Raw genomic sequence first — 25,260 nt, forward strand, 5'->3', positions numbered from 1 at the left:
CTGTTCCAGACTTTTCCTGCAGGGTGTTTGGTTTTGCAATTAACCAGCACCTGCAGGAGTGGGGTTGGTGAGTGGTTTTTGCATTCCACAGCTGGCCATGGCAAGCACAAATACCCCACAGGATGCAGGCCACGTCGTCACACTCCACTGCCACCTATGGGACAGGGAGGGCAGGGCCCCGGGGAGAAGGAGCAGGTGATCTCCAACAGAAATGCCAGCCAGGATGTCCCATGGTAAATACCCTCAGTGGTAGGATCTTCAGAGTGTGGTAAACGGGGCGGCTGCTCCCTTGGGCCCCACGCCTTGAAAGACACCTGCGCAGAGAGCTGGAGCCCTGAGTTCTAATCCCACCATTTCTCCACTTTCTGGACCTTGCTGTGGGCAGCTATTTCTCCTTTCTGTGTCTGTCCCACCTGAAAACGAAGGGCCCTGATCTCAGTTCCCTGGACAAGTCCTTGGGGGTCAGGCATGCCAGGATGTTCCTATCCTCTTGAATGAAAGTCAGGTGTGGGAGTCACATTTGAGCTAATACTTTCAGATCCTTGTTTGTCTGGTCCCACTAATATTTTTAGGCTACTCATGAATGGAGCATGTAGTATGCTGCTGAAATACATTTTTAGGTTTACAGAGGTAAGCCACAGTAATAGTGAGAAACAGCCAGCCAGTCATACACCCAGAGTTCTCTTCCTCTCCCTCCTTTCCTCTTCCTTCCCTCCCTTCTCCCTCCCTTACTTTCCTTCAACTACAAAGATGAAAGAAATTATTGCAGGTCCAGTAGAATCTACCCTTCCCATTCCATTCTCCTGCTGCAAACACCTATCCTGAAGTTAGTAGCTAGTGGTTAGAAGTAACCACTATCCTGAAGTTAGTACATGTATCACTCCTATACATATTTTAATATTTTTACCATTTAAACTACATATATTGTTTTGTGTTTTTAAAGTTAACATAAACGATATCTGATTTGCTATTGGCACTCAATGTTATAATTTCAAGATGTAGCCAAGTTAATACACAAAGATATAATCGATCATTAAGCAGCTCTTAGGCCTCCCCCATGTGAATAGTCCCAATTTATTTAGTGAATGTCCCCTGTCCATCCCCCCACATATGTGTGAATGAGTCCGCATTGGCCCACGGCCTGGGGTCCTTGTTCGAATCACCTGGAGAGACTGAAAAACTAGTGACGCCTGGTCTCCCCAGGGAGACTGTTTCCAGTAGGCTGGAGGGCAGTTGGGCGTCACAGTGGATAAGAGCTCCCCCAGGTGACTCCAATGAGCAGCCAAGGTTCAGATCATCTTCCCTGGACCTCACTACTCCAAGTGTGGTCCTCCAACTGGGCAGCATTAGCATCACCTGGGAGGTAATTAGAAATGCTAACGCTCAGGCCCCGCCCAGACCTGCTGAATCAGAATCTACGTTTTCACATGAAACTTGGGGACACACTGGCCTCGGCTAAGTACCTAGATACAGGATTCTGAGTCACAGGGCACATGCATCTTCAACTTTCCAGCTAGCATTGGATGTCTACCAATATTTAAACACCCACATTTTCACTCAAAAATCAGTGCGCAGGCTGGGCACGGTGGCTCACGCCTGTAATCCCAGCACTTTGGGAGGCAGAGGCGGGTGGATCACTAGGTCAGGAGATCGAGACCATCCTGGCTAACACGGTGAAACCCCGTCTCTACTAAAAATACAAAAAAATTAGCCGGGCGTGATGGCAGGCACCTGTAGTCCCAGCTACTCGGGAGGCTGAGGCAGGAGAATGGCGAGAACCTGGGAGGCGGAGCTTGCAGTGAGCCGAGATCAGGCCACTGCACTCCAGCCTGGGCGACAGAGCAAGATTCTGTCTCAAAACAACAACAACAACAACAACCACCACCACCACCACCACCACCACCACCAATCATCAGTGCGCAGAACCTGAAGACTAAAGGAACTCTGTTTTGCTACAGAGAGAATATCAACAAAAACTCCAACGGCAGCGATGACAGAAAAGTGTACATATTTCTTTGTCATTCAAACACTTGGAAACATGTTGTTAGTCTGTGAAAACTGAATGTAGATATGGAAGGTTAATGTCATCCAGTTCATTGAAGTTCAGATGACTCTGTCATTGGGTGAGAATTTGGCTTTCAGAGACAAAATGTTTCTTTTTTCATGACATGTCAGAATTCCTCTTTCTATAAAAGTGGATCATACTGAGGTCTTAGGGCAAGTTCTCATTATCTTTGGTTCCATGCAGAGGATGGTTTGCTCAGCCCTCACAGAGAGAAGACCCCCCCATCCTACCTATGTTATTCCCTGTAAGTTCCATCCTCTGATCCTAGTCAAACCCACCTTTTTGTTTGTTTTTGTTTTTTTTTGCTTTGCTTTTAACAAAATGGGAGGACTATTTTTTTTTAATGTAACAACTGTATTTCCTAGAAATAAGTTCATTCTGGAAATAGATTTTCTTCTCTTAATGGTGGAACCGGATGTTCTCAAAATGATACGTAAACATATTGTCTGAAAGCCACTAGGTTTATGTTAAACTGGTGAAAGGAGAAGTTTAATCTCTCTATTATCCCTTGGTGTGCCCCTTAATTAGTTTCATCAAGCCAAGGGTTACCATGGCCCACTCAGTTTTCCTTTAAGGGAATCAGGTGCAAGACCCCAGAGACCAAGTCCTCAACCTGTATTGTTCTTATCTCTACAAGTCTCACTTTGAGTTGGTAAAAGGTTGCTCTGGAGTTCTGGAGTTCTGCCAGTATGAGTATAAATCACTACAACCTTTCTGATGAACAACACAACAATATGATACAACAATACAACACAACAATACAATCAAACGTCTTTAAACATGTGCAGGTTCCCTGACTTAAACATTCCATTTCTAGAACTTTATCCTAAGGAAATAATAGAGGATGTGCGCAATTATTTATTGTCAAGGACGTTCTTTGCAGTGTTGTTTATAATAGCAAAACCTTGGAAACACCCTAAATGTCCAGTGAAAGAGAACTAGTTTTGTAATGCATTTAGGAATGTTCCCGTGATATTTAGAGACTAAAAATTACACTGTTGAAATATATTTATTGATATGATAAAATGTTCAAAGTAGATTACATTTTAAAGTTTCAAAATATTATTACGATACCATTGTATTTTGCAAAGATAAATAACTATCTGAGGAGAAAGAAATTCAGAGGGAGATACAGCAAAATGTGAACTGTTGTCTCTGAGGGAACGGAGATGGGGAATTTTAGATTTTTCATTTTCACTAAACTATATTTTCTCATTTTCCTATAATAAATATGGAATACTTGGGTTAAAAATTATTTACTAAAAAAAGTATTCTCTATTTTTCAAAACCAAAACATGATTTTACAAAGGGCTTACATATATATATATATAGTGTATATTATATATACTTAATGTATATTATATATACTATATATACCGCCTATATATAATATATGTGAAAGTACTTTTTATAAAATACTTTATTAAAAAAGTATAAAAATAAAAGTAAAAAAGTAAATAAGAAAGTTAAAAAAATAAAAATGAAACTATACAAAGCATTTTATAAAAAGTATAAAAAATAAAACTAATACTTTATAAAAATATTTTTATAAAATCATAAAATATATAATATATCTAAAATATATACTTACATATATACTATATATACTATCTATATATTATATATGTGAAAGCATTTTTATAAAATTCCTTTCAAGAATATAGTTTGTTTCTTTTGTATTTTGTTAATATACATTGCTTCATCCAAAGAGTAAAATTACATGAAGTCAGAACACTCCCATATCCTTTTAGCATTTGATCTCCACACCTCTGCCCTATAAATTTCTAAGCAAACAATGGTAAAAACAAAACATGGCCACTTGGTAGAAGGAATGAGGGCATTCCTTTTCTCCTGTGCACTCCCACCACTGTCCTGGACCCACTCTGGAGGTGTTGCAATAGAGGACAGTTTGCAGGAGAAAAGCCCAGATTCCCCAGCATGAAGCACACAGTCCTTTGTTCCATGGGTCCCAATGTCTTCATGGGTGTCATTCCCAACCATTCCCCCTCCATCCTACATTTCCTGAGCCAACGCCTCCACGCCTGTGTCACATGCCATCCACAACGTTAAGGACTAGCACCTTCTTATGCCCTCACCTACACTCACCACCTCCTTTGGGCATATGTCCTAGATGCTGTCACAGAGGAAACAAACCTCTGGGCAGCGAAATGATTACAAGACTGAAGACCTAGTCTCTGCCCACACTGAACTCCACCTCCACTACTTTGGCCAGGCAATGATGCTGCAGGTATAGACGATGGTTTTTAGAGTTCAGGTCAGTGCACTGGGTCCAGGCTGTCATGTTTTGGCCCTAACCTTTTAACTCCATGGAGAGCCCCAGTAGTCTCTCTAGTCTCCTGCACAGTCCATGGTATCTCAGCAAAGCTTTATGGCTTCTGTCACGCCAGGAATCAAAGAAAGGGGCTCACGAGTTCCTATGAGATTCAGCAGGCCTGTCTTCCTTCTTTCTTGACCCCAACCACACATGTGTAGGAGGAAGGGAAGGGGACTACAGCATAAGCCCCAGTCAAGGCATCACCTTTGCCTACGTTTAGGTGTGACCTTCTGCCCTGGGTAGAAACACCTCTTGTCTCCAGGTAGCAGCGTGTTTGGAACCTGTCATTTAATTTTACAACTGGACCTCATTTTTCTCTTCTATAAAACAATGTGAAAAATTTCAGGACCTGAGAAATGACTCAAATAGGATAAGAACTAGATAGATTTAATTCAAGTAAAAGTTATTAAGTATTGTGCCTATAGCCATATGCACCAGTACTATATGTCCAAGACCAACAGAGACACTAAGAATCCACTGAGAGAGGCAGCTATGACCACAACCACAAAGCAGAACTAAGACTCAGTGATCAGGCCGGGCGTGGTGGCTCACACCTGTAATCCCAGCACTTTGGGAGGCCCAGGTGCGTGGATCACCTGAGGTCAGGAGTTTGAGAACAGCCTGACCAACATGGAGAAATCCCATCTCTACTAAAAATACAAAATTAGCCAGGCGTGGTGGCGCGTGCCTGTAATCCCAGCTACTCAGGAGGCTGAGGCTGGAGAACTGCTTGAATCCGGGAGGCAGAGATTGCAATGAGCCGAGATTGCGCCATTGCACTCCAGCAGCCTGGGCAAGAAAAGCAAAACCCTATCCGCCCCCCCCCCCCCCCCCCAAAAAAAAAAAAAAGAATCCATGATTCAAGCAGGAAGTGGAAGTGCAGAGAGGTAGCACCAACCAGGAAAAACGAGAAAGGCTTACCAGGAGAGTGAGCTTGGATTAACAACGAGGATTTTGACAGAAGTAGAGAGAAGCTCTTTTGTTTAGGGGAACCACTTAGCCCAGCCTCATCCTACATGGGCATGAAATATCTGACATGTATAAGAAAAAGGGAGAAATTTGGTGTGGCTGCAGTGGAGGATTTCAGAGAGAGCACAGCAACATACGAGGATGGGGATGAAAGCTGGGCTCAGATCAGTAAGGCCCTTGAGTATCTTGCTAACAAGTTTGGATTTTTATTTCTAGAGATTTCAGAGTAATTGAAAATTTCTGAGAAATTTTTAAAAATCTTAACATCAATCACAGAAAACTTGGTGACAAAAATAAAAGACATTATTGGGAATCCAAATACCCACATTTGGATTCTTATTCAACCATTTACTAGATGTAAACGTCAACCTCTCCGGAATTTGTTTTATATTTTTCTGTGGGTAATTAAATGAAATGTTAAGGGAATAGAAAAGTAAATGAGATAATGGATGTGAAAGCACTTTGCCAACAATAACATATTGCAAAAAAAGAATGCATCCACACACTTGATTTTGCATTGCAAACTCTGTTAAAATGGAATAAGAACAAAATCTATGATCGCAGAGGCAGCCTCTTCCTTAAGACACAAAAGTCCAATTTATCATTTTATTTTAAGAAACTTTTGGAGGCGCTTCTGTCAGATGAATCATACGCCACTGAAGATAAGCTTTTCATTTTCAGCCTTCCATTCCCATTGTTTTGAAAACATCTGTGCCTTCATTCTACATTTCATGGACACCAAAATGGTAAACTATCATGGCACAGGCTAAACAGGAGAAGCCATCACTCTCTGAAGCCTCCTATTTGTATCTTAAGTTACATGGTTATTATGAAATCTACTTCAGTAAATGGGAATTTAAAACATAAATAAAAGTAAACCATTACACACAGAGTTTCAAAGTTGTCCTGTTAATGTGCTCTGTATGTGGAATGGGAGTGGGGGTATAAGCAGTGGGAGGGAAGGAGGAAGGCTGACATTTTTAAAAAATATTTCCATGAAACAGGACTCTGACCTAGTAGAGTTCCGCTGTTGCCAGGAAAATATTGAGTAGATATTTAAATCTGGCAAAGGGGTACTGCATTGCCAAAGACATACTGTGCCTTTGTGAAACAAAATGCCTCACACAGGCAAACATCCTATTTCAGAGGCCCCTCTAGAGAAATGAGTAAAAGTAAGATTAAATAAAAGCCAAACTGGTGATAATGAAAGTCCTGAATGTTATTTTTCTTAAATAATATCAATGAAAAATACTGGCTTCCCAAAAGAAAAAAATTACTCTTGGTTATGAAAAAACATCAAAAAATAAAAACTAAAATGTACCTCTAAGCCATATCACAAGCCTAGTGAGGTGTTTGTTTATAAATCCAGGCCCTGGGCAAGTCAGCCAATCTGCTGTCCAAGACACTCATAAGCCTGCAAAAATAAGATTTAACATCTTGCATCCTCAGGAGGACAGAAGTTACATTTACAAAGCAGGCCCAATAGAGAGAACTGGCTTAAATCTGAGCAATGATTCATTCCATCACAAATGGAAATTTGATCTCAAATAAAGAGCCTACCTCAAGGCTGTTTCTGAGCCTTTTAAATTTAAATTTCTAACTTATATATAGAGTTCATTTATTGTTTTGGTGTTGATTTCTAATTTTATTGCACATTGGCCAGTGAACAGAGTCTATATGAAATTAACTTTTTATTTTATTTTTTTGAGATGGAGTCTCGCTCTGTCACCCAGGCTAGAGTACAGTGGCATGATCTGGGCTCACTGCAACCTCTGCCTCCCAGGTTCAAGTGATTCTCCTGCCTCAGCCTCCCGAGTAGCTGGGATTACAGGCACCCACCACCATCCCCGGCTAACTTTTGTATTTTTAATAGAGACAGGGTTTCACCATGTTGTGCAGGCTGGTCTCAAACTCCTGACCTCAGGTGATCCACCCATCTCGGCCTCCCAAAGTGCTGGGATTACAGGTGTGAGCCGCCGTGCCCAGCTGAAAATAACTTTAAAAAGTTCTGGTTTGTTACTCTTTTAGTGGCCTAGTGCACGGTCAATTTTTATAAATGTTCCTTGATTGCTTAAGAAATGCATATTCTCTAATTTGGCAGTACAGAGTTCTAGAAAAAAACCCTTGGTAATGTATATTTAATTTTAATGTCACTGATCCATCAATTACTGAGAAATGCAAATTAAAATCTCTCGCTAAGTGGATTTGAGTATTCCTTTTTGCAGTTCATTACATATTTCAAGGCTATGTTATTAGGTACATATAAGTTTATCATTATTATATATTTTTCATGAATTTCACCATTTTTCATTATGTAATGACCCTCATTTATATCCAGTCGTGCTCTCTGCCTGAAAGTATATTTTGTCTGCTTTCTATTTCTATTTTTGTCAGCTTTTTTAAAATTTGATTTTGACTAGCATATCTTATTCTGTCAGCGCTCCATCTTTGTTTGTGCAAGATGTTCTTGCAAACAACCCATAACCGATTGTGGAATATTTTTTAGTCTAGTCTAGCACTCTCTGTCTTTAATGGCAAATGTGGTATAATCTACACTTATTATTACTGATCTATCTGACTTTTACCATCTTACTTTGTGTTTTAGGTTAAACTTCCTTTGTCCATTCTTTATGTCTCCTTTGCAAATGTCTAATCAGATTGATCTACTTCACTTCATTCACTGTTTTCTTTGTTTGTATTGGTTTGGCTCTTTGACATTCTAGTTCTCTTGTTAATCTTTAAACAAAATCTAAGTTTAATCATCGAATTTATACTTTTCCTAAATAACACAAGTAATTTAGAACGCTTATACCTGAATCATCCATCTCTGATTTTACATGACAATGTTCGCTCATATTTTTACCCCACTGAATTTTCTACTCCCTATTTAGGAGGCTGTGGTTGTCATTTTACAGCCATTTCTTTCTAGATCTACCCTCACCTTAATCAATTTCATTGCTCTGATTTCCTTCCTGTATCTCACTCCCTTCTTCTAGGATCCATTCTTAAAATTAAATCTTTTGTTATTTTCTGAAGTGAGGTTCAATTAGCAACAAACTCTCCTTTTGGCTCCTTCTTTTATGTTCTTCCTTAATATTTAAAACATCTATTTATTTTATACGCTTTGTCCAATACTTTAATTATTTAACCTTCTTGAGGGTTTAATCACATTCGTTGTTTCTGTTAAATCTTGGTCGGGAGAGATTCTTTCTTCAGCTGTTTTTTTGTAACTCGCGGGTGGCAGAGTCATCTTTAGCAGGTCTCTGTCTGCAGGAATCTGTACAGCATAGGTTGAAGACATGTCTCTCCATGAAGATTTCATATTTACTTCTGCCAGGTTTCCCAGATGATCACTAGCCCATGACCATTTTTCTGTATTAATTTCTCAGCCTGAGAGTTCCTGGCACACACTGGTGTGTGTATGGGGTGGGGACTCGGGTAATGACAGGCTCAGTTCCGATTCCCCGCTTTGTGCAAGCCCAAGATTTCATTCCTTGCCCCTAGTTGACCTTTAAAACCCAAATCTCTGCATTATAACAACATAGGACAACCAGGTGTCAACATAAGAATGTGCTGCTCTGTTCTATTCTCACTTTTTTCCTTATTTTAGTCCCTAAGGAGTTCACTGACTTTCTTCCCAGTTCAGCTGTGCATTTAAAAGGATATTAAACTCTGTGCAGCAATTCCAGGTGTTTTGCAAAAGGAATGTTTTTCAGGTCCTTTTATAGTAACCTCTCTATTTTACTAGAACCAAGAGCCCTCTCTGCATACTTTTTACCTATTTACTTTGAATAGTTTTCATTTTTAATGCAGCCATCGTCCTAACTCATGTTATGCTTTACTTCATTCATTTATTCATTAATCAGTTGTCAAAAATTACTGATACAGATTGTATAATCCTCTGTGAAAGATTCAAAAACGGTAAGAGTGCCTGTCCTCAACTTGTTTGAGAATCTACAATTCTGTGCATCTTATTTTAAAATACATGACTAAATTATTTTTGTGAGGCTCTAAACACAGCTTTGTCATTCTGACACCCTGATTTACTCCTCTGGATGAAACCATTCTCAACTAATCATCTTGGTTTTGGATAATGATCTTTATTGTTCTTTGTTTTCTTTTATTGTTGTTGCCTCCCGTTAGTTATTCCATGACAACATTGCATATGCTCATCATGTTTTAGAAATGGAATGGCTTGATCCACTTAAAGGTTTCTCCCTGCCTGGGTTTTCTTTCTTTGTCTTGTCTTTAAATGTTGCTATCCCCAGAGTTTGATCCTTGGTCTACCCCTCACCTCTCTCCATAGATATCTTTGGACATTCTTATTTGTTCTCATGTTTGAACTACAACACGCATGCTGTATTATTTTCCTAGGGCGCTGTAATCAAGTACCACAAAATGGGTGGCTTAGAAACAACAGAAATTCATCGTCTCATAGTTCTGGAAGATCAAAGTCTGAAATCAAGGTATCAGCAAGGCCCTGCTCCGTCCAAGACTGTGGATAAAATCTGTCCTTGCCTCTTCTAGCTTCTGGTGCTGTCCAGCAATTAAATGTTCCATTGCTTGCAGTGGTATCAGTTCAACCTCTGCCTGTCTTCACATGGAGTTCTCCCTCTGTGTTTCCATATCATCTTCCCTATTTGTGTGTCTATATCCAAATTTCTCCTTTGTGTAAGGACACCAGTCATTTTATTAGGCTCACCCTAATGACCTCATCTTAACTTGATTAAATCTGCAAAACCTCTATTTCTAAATAAGGTCACATTCTAAGGAACTGGGGGTTAGGACTTCAGCATATCTTGTGAGGGAGGCACAATTTAATCTGTAACAGGCAGCTGTGTCTGCCAGTCTGTATCTTGAGTCCCCAGGGTGTTCTCGCAGATGCCAGACCCAAATATAAACAGAAGAGCTGCACTTTTTATCCCAGGTACTATTTAAGCATGTCACACATATCGTTATATTTAATCCATACAGCACCACATGAAGTAGGAATTATCATCATCCATATTTTGTTGATGAAAAACCTGAGAAACAGCAAGATTAAGTAACTTCCTAGATCCCACAGTTAGTACATGGCAGAGCTTAGAACTCAAATGCTGTGACTCCCGATAAAGGACTTTCCATCCTGAGCTCTGGGCCCACCACACTGCCTGGCAGGTGTCCCAGAAGCATCTTAAACACAGGATGAACCAAACTGAAATCACCTATTTTAAACATGTTTTTGTATATTCATTAACACGTACCCAGCTGCTCATGCTAAATCTAAGCTGTCTTCAATTCCATTCTGCTCTCTGACTTTCAAGAAAAACAGATAACATCATTAGCACTGTAGAAATGTAAAAATCAGCCCTGGGCAACACAGTAGATTATTTTGCAAAATTCCCTCTCCACCTCCTTTATTTACTTAAGTCTTATTTGAAAAGGCTGTTGCAGAATGTCTACAACAATTTAACAAACATATTCTCTCATCCCATTCCTGTGTTCTCCCCTGGGTATTTCTGTCAGCACAGCTTATTAGGAAGAAGAATCCAGACTCTGGAACTAGAAAGAACTGGGTTCGAATCCTGGCTCTTCAAATGATTGGCTGTGACATCTTTGGCAACTCTCTTAGCGTTCCTAGTTTTAATTTCTTTACTGTAAAGTGAGAATGATAATGAGTACCTACATCATAGGGTGGTCGCATGATTTAAATGAGATAATACCTTTTCTACAAAGTGCATGTCCAAGTGCCTGACAAGAGTGCATAGCAATAGACAGTAGCTGTCATTGCTTTTTAAAAAAATGATTTTATTTCAGCCTCATATTTAACCCAATGGTGGTTTCCTCAACCACTATTCAGCTGATAACTTTAAAATACATATAATAAACTTCGAAGTCAGCATTTCTATTTTAGTGGGTTTTGTTATTTAGTTGTTCAAGCTTAGCAGGAATTTAAACAGAAGATTAAAGAAGCATGTCCCATCATAGCGACAGAGTGGAAGAGATCCCCGGGTGTGTTCAGGGATGTAACAAAGAAAGATGAAGACACAAGTCATTTCACCAACAGGTTCTTATTAGGCCTGAGATTAGGCTCTGGTCTCATCCAGTTGTGCAAGTGTCCCTGGGACAGTCATTTCACCTTTCTCAGTCTTGATTTTCTCATGTTTAAAGGAAGACTGAACTTAGACCACCAAGAATCCTGCAACCCCTTCGAGTCTGCGATTCCCACTAGTTAGATCTAGATTACTGTTAACTCAATAAATCACACTTACTCTCCTCCACACAGAATCCAAGTGCTGGCTGTGTTGTCTGGTGACTGAGAACACGAAAGGCATGATCACCACCTCGCTAAACTTACAATCTAATAGAACAGACAGGCTTATTAATAATTCATGTAACGAGGATTGAAAACATAATATATCAGCCATCAGGGCTTGGTTGGAGGGTACGTGCTATTACTTGTTAGTCACTGGCTTGGGAATGTCAATATCTAAGGAGGATCATGTGAAAACTATGCAGCCCTCTACCACTCTGAGAACTCAAGATCCCTTCTTTACATGAAACCAGACTGCCGAAGACTCATGCTGGGCGGCTGTCCTCCACCTCTGCTGAGCTCTTCTCTAATGTAACTCAGCGCTCATAGAAGATGTCACAAGAAATAGGCTGTTGAAATGCAGTGCTGCAACTGTGGCAGGAAGATGGTCGATGGTCGGGTGTCTACAGCCCCAGTGGCCCCAAGGGGTCCTTCTTTCAGGATTCTACACTGAGATAAACATTGCCTTCCCTGTGAAACTTCTTGTTTGAAAGGAAAAATTATTTCCACAAATAACTCTTTTTATTTTGGCTGCTGGGAAGCTCAAAGCCATACTGGAAATTTAAGTATGGCGCCTTAGGCAAGCTTGTGGTCAAAATGGCTGCATTTTTCCCTCACATGCTCTTGGTTTCTCGTTTGTATTTTTAACTGCCTCAGCACTGATTCCTACTTCCTATTTGATAAGTTGTTTGGGCACAAGTCCATCACTAGTTTAGTTCACAAGGCATCTCAAATCCTTTGCAGAATATCCATATTTAAGTAAGTATACACGTGCATTTGAGAATACAATATGAAACAAAATGAAGCGTGGTAACAAAAGAATTGGTAAGATGTCATAAGAGGAGTGATTAATTTGCCAGAGGATCAAGCACGGCTCCCTTGACAGGGCAGATTTCGAAGCTGTCTGGAAGAATGAGGAAGAGCATTCCAGAGAGGGAACCGCCGGGACAAGAACACCAGGTGGTGAAAATGCAGCGTGTGAGTTGGGGATGTGGCAGAGGAAAACGGCAGAGGCTGCAAAGGGCTTTCGGAATCACATCATCATGGGTATAAATGAAGCTTTTCTTGATTCGTCCTGTTATACCAGTCTTCATTCCTCACATGTTCTGAAACACTGGTCTGAGTCATTCATTTGGGCTCTCAATCACACACTCTTCTCTCCATCAAAAACTACTTACCCCACATGGGTGGGTCTTAGCTACTTCTGACGGCCTTCGGTCATCTCCTCAGTGATTAAGAGTAATGGGAACTCAATGAATGCTTTCTAATGGAATAGAAGGGGTCCTAGCATGGGGGTCTGAGTCAGACACAAATTATGTAGCTTCAGCCACACGTGTTTGGTAGGCAAGAAAAGGTGATTTTAAATCTCATTAGAGCTTTTATTCATAGTGAATGGAACACAGTAAGAGTTTAATGAATGAATTAATAATGAAGAAAGTGAAGAGATACAGTGAAGAGATGAATGTGGCTACTCTTTATCTCTAAGATTGCTGATTATCGCAAGGATCTATGCTGAAAGTGAGTTATTTTAAAAAATAGAAGCAGAGGCATTTGAAAAGCTCAACACTTTCGCACCTATTTTAGGGAATTAAAACAGAAAACGAGGCCGGGCACGGCGGCTCACGCCTGTAATCCCAGCACTTTGGGAGGCTGAGGCGGGTGGATCACCTGAGGTCAGGAGTTTGAGACCAGCCTTGCCAACATGGTGAAACTTTGTCTCTACTAAAACTACAAAAATTAGCTGACCTGAGATCCCAGCTACTCAGGAGGCTGAGGCAGGAGAATCACTTGAACCCAGGAGGCAGAGGTTGCAGTGAGCCGAGACCACGCCACTGCACTCCAGCCTGGGCAACAGAGCAAGACTCCATCTCTAAATAAATAAATAAATAACAGAAAAAGAGAAATCTTTCAAAATGCTATAAGCTGCTAAAGCCAGAGACCTATTGCATTTTGGTCAGCATTTTGCAACTTTTAGTTAATGGAGACTGTGCCTTCCTCTTTGTTAGCCACTTGGTTAGCACATCTCCATGTTCACGGCCAACACCTAAAGAGTAACAGTAACAACCATAAGGAGTGATTCCTCATTTAAATTTTTTTTGGAATGTTAATATGATACTGTTAGTCATTTCTATCCTTCCTTTTTGCCTACTTGCCTCTTCTAAAAGTGATAAACTATATCTTTGTTAAAAATAATTCAAGTCTATTAAAGTAAAATTTATATCTTCTATCTTATCTAGATTAGAACTTTTCAACCTTATTATACATGAAAATTGCAGATACAATAAGCATGTCAATAATGTAAAACTTCCAACCCCACACCCAGGTTTGGAACATTCGGAAGTGTGTGCGTGAGTGTGCATGTGTGCGTGCGTGTGCTTGTGCGCGCGAGTGTGTGCATGCGTGTGGGCTCATGTGTGTGTGTGCATGCACGTGTGTGTCTGGGAAAGGGTCTCACTCTGGCTTCCTGGTGGGAGTGAAGTGGTGTAATCATGGTTCACTGCAGCCTCAAACTTCTGGGCTCAAAGAATCCTCCTGAAGCAGCCTCCCAAGTAGCTGGGACTACAGGAACCTGCCACTACACCTGGCTAATGTTGACATTTTTTGTAGAGATGGGGTCTAACTATGTTGTCCAGGCTGGTCTTGAACTCCTTGGTCTCCCAAAGTGCTAGGATTACAGGTGTAAGCCACTATGACTGGCAGGAAATGTGTATTTTTAATCATAAAATTTCCAGGTAATCTTGATGTAAGTGGTTCAGACAATACTTTGAAAAATACTTTCTAGGCCGGCTGGGTGCGGTGGCTCACGTCTGTAATCCCAGCACTTTGGGAGGCCGAGGTGGGCAGATCACCTGAGGTCAGCAGTTTGAGACCAGCCTGGCAAATATGGTAAAACCCCATCTCTACTAAAAATACAAAAATTAGCCTGGCGTGGTGGTGGGCGCCTGTAATCCCAGCTACTCAGGAGGCTGAGGCAGGAGAATCACTTGATCCTGGGAGGCGGAGGTTGAAGTGAGCTGAGATCGTGCCATTGCACTCCAGTCTGGGGGACAAGAGTGAGACTTTGTCTCAAAAAACAAAAAAAAAAAAAAAGAGAAAAAGAAAACGAAAAACACTTTCTAGTCAACCTCCAAATTAACCTGGGCCATAAAAGAGCCAAGTAACCAGCATGGGGGGTGTCACACTTGTCAGGCCGCTCTTATCACAACTGGTTTCACTGAATGACACTTGAATCTACAAGCAAGAAACTGCCCGGCCCTATGAGAGATCCACCTAGATTTATAGATATGTGCACCAAATACATAGATAAAAACCAGAGATGTGAATTATGGCCTAACCAGTACCCTTTGGGAAGGCACAATCAACAGTCTTGCCAGAACAACAGGCACAAACCAGGGCTACCCAGAATGCCTGGTGGTGCTACTGGTTGATCGCTTTGCTCACGACTCCCCCTATCTTCCTTAGGACAAACAGAGGAACACATCTTCCTCCAGACTCGGAACTAATAGCTGGACCATCTTTTCACATTTGCTTTCTCTTTATCCTGTGGACACTGAATTACCCCTTTCACACTGCCTGATGATCCCTCGAAGCCAAACAACACCTACCTTTTGCAATTCTGCGATATTTAAAAATTGCAATTAAAAATACACACACACACACACACACACACACACACACACGCATACATGCAAACCTCACTCCTAGTTTTATTCTCTCTGTGAAACTCTTATTTTAGTTCATACTCCACATTCCTTTATTTTTAAAAAGTGGATTGTACTGTGCTCTTTCATATGTATCTATGTGAGTTTTCTTAAATCTGTTCTGAAATAGGAGGCAGTGTAAATATATCAAATGACAATCTACATTTATTCATTAGGGACATTTTCTAGTTGGCACTTTCTTATGGGCTTTTTTTGACTTTTTTTTATGGGCTTCTTGATTAACTCAAGATCATGAGTCTCAAAACCAGGGATGAGGGAATCATTTCTCAAAATTGGATTCCAGGTACCAGAACCCAATCTGAACACAGACAAAGCCTCCCAGCTCCTCTGTGGCTTTATCTCTCAGTCTCCACACAGTAAAAATTTTCTCATCGGTGTTTATTAGGACCACTGTTATTTCTAGTGTGTAAACACTGGCATGTATTGACGATGGTACAAATGTTTAGGAATAACTAATGGTTTAATTTGTCTTTTCATTCAGCTATCCACATGGTTTGCATTAGTGCCAAGCAATGTCTCTAAGTAGTAAGGACTATGTGAACCACTCGGAACCAGGTCTGGATAATTATTTTTGTGTACACGGGGCACTCTGTGCCCCAACTCTGCCTTAGTGAGGTGCCTGGATACCATGGGGCTGGATGCGACAGCTGGTACAGCTGCCTGAGGTCCTGCAACCTCATGGCCACATTGGAAAATTGTCCAGATTGTGCAATGAAGCTCTGTGTGTGTGTGTGTGTGCGCGCGCGTGTGTGTTCATCTCTGTGTGTGTATGAGCACACATACATGAAGCTTGACCAATAACTGAAAGACTCACAACTTGCAAAATCAGCCACAACTAGCTCTCTTACAAACACTATTAACAGAATAACTGCCTGCACTGGCATGAAGCAACTGAAGGAAGAAAGAGCTGAAGAGACGAGTACTTCGCTCAGAAGAAAGGAAACAGCCTTTATATCAAAGCTTAATATAAGCCAATTTGCAGAGCTCTCCTTGCATCCATCCAGCTAACATTTGATGAGCACCTACTATGTATAAAAAAGTCCTGAGTGCTCTGACTTCAGTTGATTCTCTGTTCTCTTCCCCACACAAATATCTCTCTTACTTTCTAAATACTTTCCTTAGTGTAGAAAGACTCAAGTCTGGTCGTACCGAAAAGAATATTTATGATATCAAATCATATTGATGGCCTCACGGAAATACAGCCTCAGCAGTTAAAATACGGTACCATGCATTACCTGTTACGTCTGTGATTCAATGAGCAATCGCGCAAAGAATCTTCAGTGCAGGCCCCCTCAGATGGATTCTCTCATCTTTGAGATCTAAACACTTCGTTTTGTCTCCTTTGAAGAAATTATATTCTTAAAGAGGGGGGCAAAGGCTAAGAGGGGTTAGGGGGCTTCCTTTCGGTGTCTACTTCACTTTGTTCATGCCCAGCCAGTGTCTGGGCAACACACCCCTGCCCTCCTGCCTCTCCTGCAGGCACATCCCAGCCGTTGAGCTTTTCTTAAGTGCCACACATCTGGAATGAGCACCTGGGACATTTGTGTTTTTATTTTTCCCATCCAACAGGAACAGCCCCCTGTTCCAAGGCACAGCAGCAAGTGAGGCAGTCTCAGGCATACAGCTGCATTGTGAAGATCAAACCAAACGCACAGCCTCTGTACCTGTCACCTGCCTTTCAGTAAATACTAAGGACAGTTTTCTCCCTTTCTTAAAGCACACATGGAATCTACCATCAGTGTCTCCTATAAGTCTTAAAAAATGCTTTGAAATCAGGCACAACCCCAAAGGATGGTCCCTTTCACACCCCACTGCGTTGAACCAGCTTCACGTGTTTGCTGAAAGCCACATGGTGACAAATCTAAGGTGAAACCCAGGATATAAATCCAGGCCTGATGTTTTGTGAAGTACCCTGCACTCCTGAACTCTTCTGTCTAGAGGGTGACAGAAGCTCACTGGGTGTGATCGGACTCAGGTAAAGGGAAAATCACACCATGGAGGGAATCTAACCTGTTTGCCATCACACTTCACAGATAGGAATTTAGGTGACCCCAGGAGCAAGGGAGAATTGAGTTTGTGCAGATTTCACCCATGCATGCCCTTGGCTACTTTGGCAACGAGGAGTAACTTGTGCAGTGCAGCTCAGTGGTGAGGCGTCCGTTCATCCATTCTCCACCTCCCTTAATATTCACCGAGCACCTCCTACATACTGGGCATTGCAACTGGCCCTGGAGATAAGGCCTTTGTGGGGGTTACATTCTATTCAGGGAGGAGGATAATAAGAAAAATTTTTTTTTTTTTGAGATGGAGTCTTGCTCTTGTTGCCCAGACTGGAGTGCAATGGCACAATCTTGGCTCACTGCAACCTCTGCCTCCTGGTTCATGCGATTCTCCTGCCTCAGCCTCCCGAGTAGCTGGGATTACAGCCGCCCACCACCACATCTGGCTAATATTTTTGTAGTTTTAGTAGAGATGGGGTTTCACCATGTTGGCCAGGCTGGTCTTGAACTCCTGACCTCGTGATCCGCCCACCTCGGCCTCCCAAAGTGCTGGGATTACAGGTGTGAGCCATCGCGGCTAGACAATAAGAAAACTTTTACATAAACATGCAATATATTGGCAGATGGGAATGAATGAAATCAAGAAAAATCAGGCAGGAGACTGGCAGCCACAAGTGGAGAGCAATCCTAGATGGAAGTGCTCAGGACCCGCCTCCCTGAGGCCATGACATTGGCCTGGATGCTTGGTGAAGGAAAATGGTATGGAACTATCTGGAATCAAGGGTTTCAGCCTGAGCTAACGCCACATTCAAATCCCTGAGGCAGGACTGCAGGGTGACCAGACGGCTGAAACTAGTAACAGGAGGGAACCCACAGAAATTGCTGTAAGCAGCTGAGATTTAATCCAATGCCAACATGTAGAGACTAAAGGAGTAAGGCAGACCTTCCTGAGTCCTAATTTGGCCTCTTATTAGCCAAATGCCCTTAGAAAAGTTGGTGGACCTCTCTGAACTTCATCTTCCTCATCAGGGAAATCAAGAGAAAGATGCCCATTTTCTAAAGTGTTTATCCAAATGCCTCCTGGAGGGTAAGGGTTCACTGACTGCTGACTGTTGCTGTTGTTCTTATATTTCTGGTTTTTACATAGCATGCATCCTCTGAGGAGCTTTCAGTCATTCTTTCTATTACCTTTAGTTTGCTAAATAAATAAGTTCTTGGCATGTCTTTCAAGTTTGAGATCTATTCCTTCGGGTTGGTTTTGAATTGTTTGTGGTAAAGAGTTACTCTGGTTATTAGAATCTGCATTACAGGCCAATGATAGCTGGAATTTTAGATGTTTAAGAACATGTAAGACAGCAATATATGATTCCTAAATGTTTATTTTGCCAGATAAGAGAATTCTAAAAAACAAACAAGTCTATCATCTATCATAAATAGCACCTCATGAAGGACAGGATATTTGGCACAATAATCTCCAAGAAGGGGCAATTCCTCCCTAGAAAGGTCACCTTTCATAGATATATACACATGTGTGCATATGTGTGTGTGCACAAGCAAGCCTGCATGTTTGCCTGGACATCCTCTTTCTCTGTCTTTCTCCACATGTAGTGTGTGTGTGTATTTTTCTCTACGTGGCAAAATAAAGAGCTGGGGCTACATATTGTTGTCTCACGTTTTTAAACTCTGAAGTACATAAACAAATGTATTTTTCTCGCTTTGCTGTCAATCCGTGAACATGTCCCCATACATAGACCTCTGCCAGCTCCCATTGACAAGCCCTGCTCTCGACAAAGGAGATGTGATCAATGCCACAGGTGGAGGAGAAGAGCTCCCCGAGGCTCAGCCTAGCCTCGGGGAAGTTGTGATCTGCCGAGGGCAGTGAAGCTGTGAGCACCTGACCTGCTGGCACGATAACTCTGCGTTCGTTCGTGGTCATGTTTGGGGGTGGCATGTGCTTCTCCTCCATGTAGCTGCCATAGTTCATCCCGACGGTGTCTGGGCTGCCCACCATCTTCCCGCCTTTGGCCACACTGCATTCATCAGGAGAGTTCCTGGAGGAGAAGAAGAAATGTCTTTCCATTACAACAGCAACAAAGAGCATGTCTCCAATGACTTCTCACAATACACAGAACCAAAGAACGGCAAGGCGGAAGAGACTGGGGGAGAAAGGATAAATGTGAAAAGCCAAATACAGGTGGGATGCCGTGACTCACGCCTGTCATCCCAACACTCTGGGATGCCCAGGCGGGCGGATCACGAGGTCAAGAGATTGAGACCATCCTGGCCAACATGGTGAAACTCCATCTCTACTAAAAATACAAAAATTAGCTGGGCGTGGTGGTGTGCCTGTAGTTCCAGCTACTTGGGAGGCTGAGGCAGGAGAATCTCTTGAAACCGGAAGGTGGAGGTTGCAGTGAGCTGAGATCGTGCCACTGCACTCCAGACTGGCGACAGAGCAAGATTCCATCTCAAAAAAAAAAAAGAAAAAAAGAAAAGCCAAATACAGTGCCTTGCCTTCTGTCCTCTCAAAATGCATATTTTGAAGGCTTAACTCCCAATGTGATGGTATTAGGAGAGAGAGTCTTTGGGAGGTAATTCAGTTTGATGAGGTCATGAGGGTAGAGTCCATGATGGGATTAGTGCCCTTATTAGAAGAGGAAGAGACCAGAGCTCTCACTCTCTCTCTGCCATGTGAGGGCAGACCAAGAAGGTGGCCAAGCCATCTACAACCCAAGGACAGAGACCTCACCAGAGACTGGCCCTGCTGGTGCCTGATTTTAGACTTCCAACCTCCAGAAGCATGCAAGCTCGAGTCCCGCTGCTTCAGCCAGCCCGTCTGTGGGGCTCTGTGAAGGCAGCCTGCACAGGCTAGGACAGTACCCACACTGGCTAGACTCACAGAACATGCACAAGGGAGGCGGAACTACCACCTGGCTTCTGTTTCTTAAGCAGCTCCTCCAGAAACTGTCATGTCAGAACTCCATCTGTGACAACTGACTGGGAACACTTGCAGGGAACAGTGAACTGCTCTTTGTTCTCACGGTGTGACAGTAAACAGGCAGAGTAGACAGATGCTGAGAGGTGGCACCAGGGACACTCGCTGCTCAGCGAGGTTTATCCTGGAATGATGTTCCTTTTCAAAACCTCAGAATGAAATCCTCCTGCTGAATTTCAAATCCCTGCAGCCAATCTTGACATACGGAGCTTTGAAGACTCACAGTGTTCCAGGCTTAGGTGCAGACAGGAAGGGCAGAGAAGGGTGGGGACGACGCTAGGGGAGGCCTCACGGGAGTGGACTCCAGCAGTCCTAGAGGACCCCTGGGAAAGGGATTTGGAAGGAACTGTGTGGTTGCAGAGAGGGGTCAGCTACTGACTACTGACCTTGGGCAACAGGTCACAGGGCTGCTGTTAATAAGGCAGTCACTGTCATTTGGATAAAGTCAAACCTACCTTTCTGGAAAAAGAAAAGGAAACCATTCTAAACAGTGAGATGTGAAAGCTACAGGACATGGGTGAAATCGCATCTGATAGGGAAACGCCAAAAAGAAAATCCAGTTTAGGGCCGGGAACAGTGGCTCACGCCTGTAATCCCAGCATTTTGGGAAGCCGAGGAGGGTGGATCACCTGAGGTCAGGAGTTCAAGACCAGCCTGATCAATATGGAGAAACCTGACACTATTAAAAATACAAAATTAGCCAGGCGTGGTGGCACATGTCTTTAATTCCAGCTACTCGGGAGGCTGAGGCAGGAGAATCCCTTGAACACGGGAGGTGGAGGTCATGGTGAGCTGAGATCACGCCATTGCATTCCAGCCTGTGCAACAAGAGTGAAACTTGAAAGAAAGAAAGAGAGAGAGAGAGAGAGAAAGAAAGGAAAGGAAAGAAAGAGGGGGGGAGAGAGAGAGAGAGAGAAAGAAAAGAAAGGAAAGAAAGAGCGGGGAGAGAGAGAGAAAGAAGGGGGGGAGAGAGAGAGGAAGGAAGGAAGGAAGGAAGGAAGGAAGGAAGGAAGGAAGGAAGGAAGGAAGGAAGGAAAGAAGGAAAGAAAATCCGGCTTAAGCAGAAAACAGAATGTACATGTCAGTGCCTTCTTAGATGGCTAACGCATAGATGGCTAACCCAGGGTCACTGTAGCTGAGAAGTATTAATATTCAGGGTCTGTTGTCTAAGGTGGATTTCCAGAAATGCCTCTCAGGCTCTATCCAATGCACATATTTTTTTCAAATTCCTTGGAATCTGGGAACCTTCACTCTCTCTGGATTTCAGATTTCTATCCCAGTGTTTCCGGTTGTGGGATCCCCTCCAACGAACCCTTATTTATCTCCTCCACATCTTGTTAGCTGGAGTTCTGCGGGGAACTTGTAGAATCAAAAATCTATGGGCTTGGCATGGATGTGAACTTCAAGTCTAAGGAGGTCGAAACCACCTGAGGCAGGAGAGCACTTTCTGAGTGGGGTGAGATGGAGCGGGTCATTCCACACCTGAAAGTCATAGCTGGGATGTGGACAGGAAGGGAAAGTGTTTGTTCAGCATCTGGGAACTTGAAAATACAGGTTTCTTCTTAGCATCACTTACAAATGTGTCTGAAGCCTATGGAGGGTTCTTAGGTGCTGGCAGTGAAGACGGTGAGCCAAGACTGCCATCTGCGGATGGAGGTTAGAGTCAGGGTCATGCAGGACTCAGGCCGTACCACAGGCCTGGAATGCACAGCCCTGCCTGATGGCATCCTCACAGCTGTGCTAACATGAAGGCAATTTTAAAATAATAATGGTCTGAGTTCCCATGAAGTAGATCCTGAATATTTCCACCGCTGCCTACACATGCATTATTTCCTCTTGATGCTATTTTTCCTGGCTTCACACATTTATCTCTAAAAGACCCATCCTAATACCAAAACACAGAGTGTCTTCACTTGAGACTGAGTTTCCTATTCCTCTGGAAAATTCCATCAGTTGAGTAGACTGTATATGTTTTGGTATATTTGTCTCAAGGAGAGAAGTTACTACGGAAGAGAAGTTAGAGGGATTAGGTTCTTTAGGATAAAGACTTTACCCAGATGATGTGAGTAACTCAAGTAACAACTATAAAATCTCGACAATCTTTGTTCAGATTCAATCATTCACTCATCCATTTAGACAACTGTTATTAAGTGCTGTATACCAGGCCCCATTAATTCTTTCTTTTCCAACAATGCAGTTAACCATTTGAAAAGTAAAAGATCAAAGAGATGTATAAAATTATAGAAACAGGCCAGGTGCAGTGGCTCACGCCTGTAATCCCAGCACTTTGGGAGGCCGAGGTGGGCGGATCACCTGAGGTTGGGAGTTTGAGACCAGCCTGACCAACACGGGGAAACCCTGTCTCTACTTAAAAAAAAAAAAATTAGCCGGGATTGGTGGCGCATGCCTGTAATCCCAGCTACTCGGGAGGCTGAGGCAGGAGAATCACTTGAACCAGGGAGGTGGAGGTTGCTGTGAGCCGAGACCGTGCATTGCACTCCAGCCTGGGCAACAAGAGCAAGACTCCATGTCAAAAAAAAAAAAAAAAAAAAAATTATAGAAACAGGGGACATTGTGGATTTTGAACCCTTCAGAGCAACCCCTTTTTTTCTTTTAGTTCTTTATAGTTTAATTTTCCTATCTGAGGACAAGAACTCTAGGCATAGATCACGAGAGTTTCCCTATGACATTAAAGTAGATCCTTCAGGCTGGTTGCGGCAGCTCATGCCTGTAATCTCAGCACTTTGGGAGGCTGAGGCAGGCAGATCACTTGAGGCTAGGTGTTCGAGACCAGCCTGGCCAATATGGTGAAACCCTGTCTCTACTAAAAATACAAAAATGTCACCAGGCATGGTGGCGCATGCCTGCAACCCCAGCTACTCAGGAGGCTGAGGTGGGAGGATCACCTGAGCTCAGGAGGTGGAGGTTGCAGTGAGCCAAGACTGTGCCACTGCACTCCAGCCTGGGCAACAGAGCAAGATTCTGTCAAACAAACAAAAAAAATCCTTCATCAAATCTGGATATGATGAACTATTAAAATGCATTTTGTGACAGCTTTCTAAAAATATGAGCACATATTTAAAATGGGGTCAATGGTCAGTAAAGCTACTCTGTTTTCATTTTGCAACAACAACATCCAATTCATCTCATTAGATTTTCCCATCCCAGCTTTCATTGTGGAAAACGGCAGAATGAGGCCATCAGACCCCATTTTCAAAACTTGCACCTTTAAGGTAATGTTTTAAAACTCTTTTTCCATTGTATTTTGTTTTAGCTTAGAGAAAGATAGAGTAGAACCACTTTTTTTTGTATTATTATTTCAAGTGTTTTTTTGTAATAACTCTGAGGGACCTCCAACCCCAAAGAGAGGCAATGGTAACACCACAGGGTCACTGAAGTGCTAGACTCCAACCGGGTATTCAACAAATATCGCTGAAGCAGGCCCCAGTCGTTGTACTCTCACTTTTTAGTCCTTTTCCCTTGTTAGTTCTCTTACAATTTTTTTTCATTTTTATCTTCTTCTTCTTCTTATTTTTTGAGACGGAGTCTTGCTCTGTCGCCCAGGCTCGAGTGCAGGGGCGCAATCTCGGCTCACTGCAACCTCCGCCTCCTGAGTTCAAGCGATTCTCCTGCCTCAGCCTCCCGAGTAGCTGGGATTACAGGTGCCTGCCACTATGCCTGGTGAAGTTTTGTATTTCTAGTAGAGATGGAGTTTCATCATGTTGGCCAGGTTGGTCTCGAACTCCTAGACCTACGGTGATCCTCCTGCCTCGGTTTCCCAAGGTGCTGGGATTACAGGCATGAGCCACTGAGCCCAGCCTTCTCTTGTAAAGTTTAACAGCAAAAGAGCAGCCTTAACGTGTTTGGGATCTGTTCTGGGAGCTCAATAGTTATCAATCTTCACCACAGCAAACTGTGTTGCTGGCATCGTCTCCACTTTCCAGAGGTGTGAACTGAGTATTCAAAACACAAGGGGCTGGGTCCAGGACTCACAGCCAGGAGGAGGTAGAATGAGACTTCAGTGAGGGTGGCCCCAACTCTCCATCCCTGCTTCTTGACCCTGAACAGAATGACTCCACAAAGTAAAGGCAAGACAATGTCCTCTAAAAGGTAACTAGATCTTCATTTCAGGAAGGCACTGGGGACTCCCTGACTCATACACTACTCTGGTTTAAGGTGTACACTGAAGCACTCATCCTGACACACCGTCCTACCCTGGGACTCTTCATTCCCTGAAGAGCATGTATATGACACAAGCAGGGCACATATATGAGATGCAAATAAGAGGGGTGATTCCTGGAGAAGAAAAGAATTTTCAAAGATATCTGCTTTACTTAAGAAAAGGACGCCAGGCACAGTGACTCACACCTATAATTCCGGCATTTTGGAAGGTCAAGACAGGTGAATTGCTTTAGCTTAGGAGTTCAAGACCAGCTTGGGCAACATGAAATATATATTTACAAAAAATACAAAAATTAGCTGGGCATGGAGGCGCACCTGTAGTCCCAGTTACTCAGGAGACTGAGGTGGGAGGATCACCTGAGCCTGTGGAGGTTGAGACTGCAGTGAGCCGAGATCACGCTACTGCACTGCAGCCTGGACAACAGAGCAAGACCCCCGTCTCGAAAAAAAAAAAAGAGAGAACAAAAGAAAATGAAATTTTACCACATTTCAGAGAACTGCAAAGTGTTCATTTGAAAGACTCACTATAAATACATTTTTGGCTCTGCGCCCAGGTGTGATAAGAAAAGACCCACACCACACAAATGTGTGTCTTGATTACTCCACTGCAGCCCCACCTTCACCGAGCATTCCGAGGCTCACACATCACCAGGGAAAAAGTTCCCACAAACCGCTTGGTATGTCACCTGCACCAAGCACT

At 42.7% G+C, this 25,260-nt stretch overlaps 1 protein-coding gene across 6 annotated transcripts in view; it reads right to left on the reverse strand.

Annotated features, from left to right (window-relative positions):
- ERG (ETS transcription factor ERG) overlaps nucleotides 1-25,260 on the reverse strand; it is a 289,046-nt gene that overhangs the window by 24,616 nt on the left and 239,170 nt on the right. For all 6 annotated transcript variants that reach the window (XM_010368712.2, XM_010368714.2, XM_030915556.1 and 3 more), the window contains one exon: nucleotides 19,283-19,434. In XM_010368712.2, the coding sequence (XP_010367014.1) occupies nucleotides 19,283-19,434 (152 nt within the window). The remainder of the gene's footprint in view (nucleotides 1-19,282; nucleotides 19,435-25,260) is intronic.

Source organism: Rhinopithecus roxellana, chromosome 13, assembly GCF_007565055.1.
Source record: "Rhinopithecus roxellana isolate Shanxi Qingling chromosome 13, ASM756505v1, whole genome shotgun sequence".
Taxonomy (NCBI): Eukaryota; Metazoa; Chordata; class Mammalia; order Primates; family Cercopithecidae; genus Rhinopithecus; species Rhinopithecus roxellana.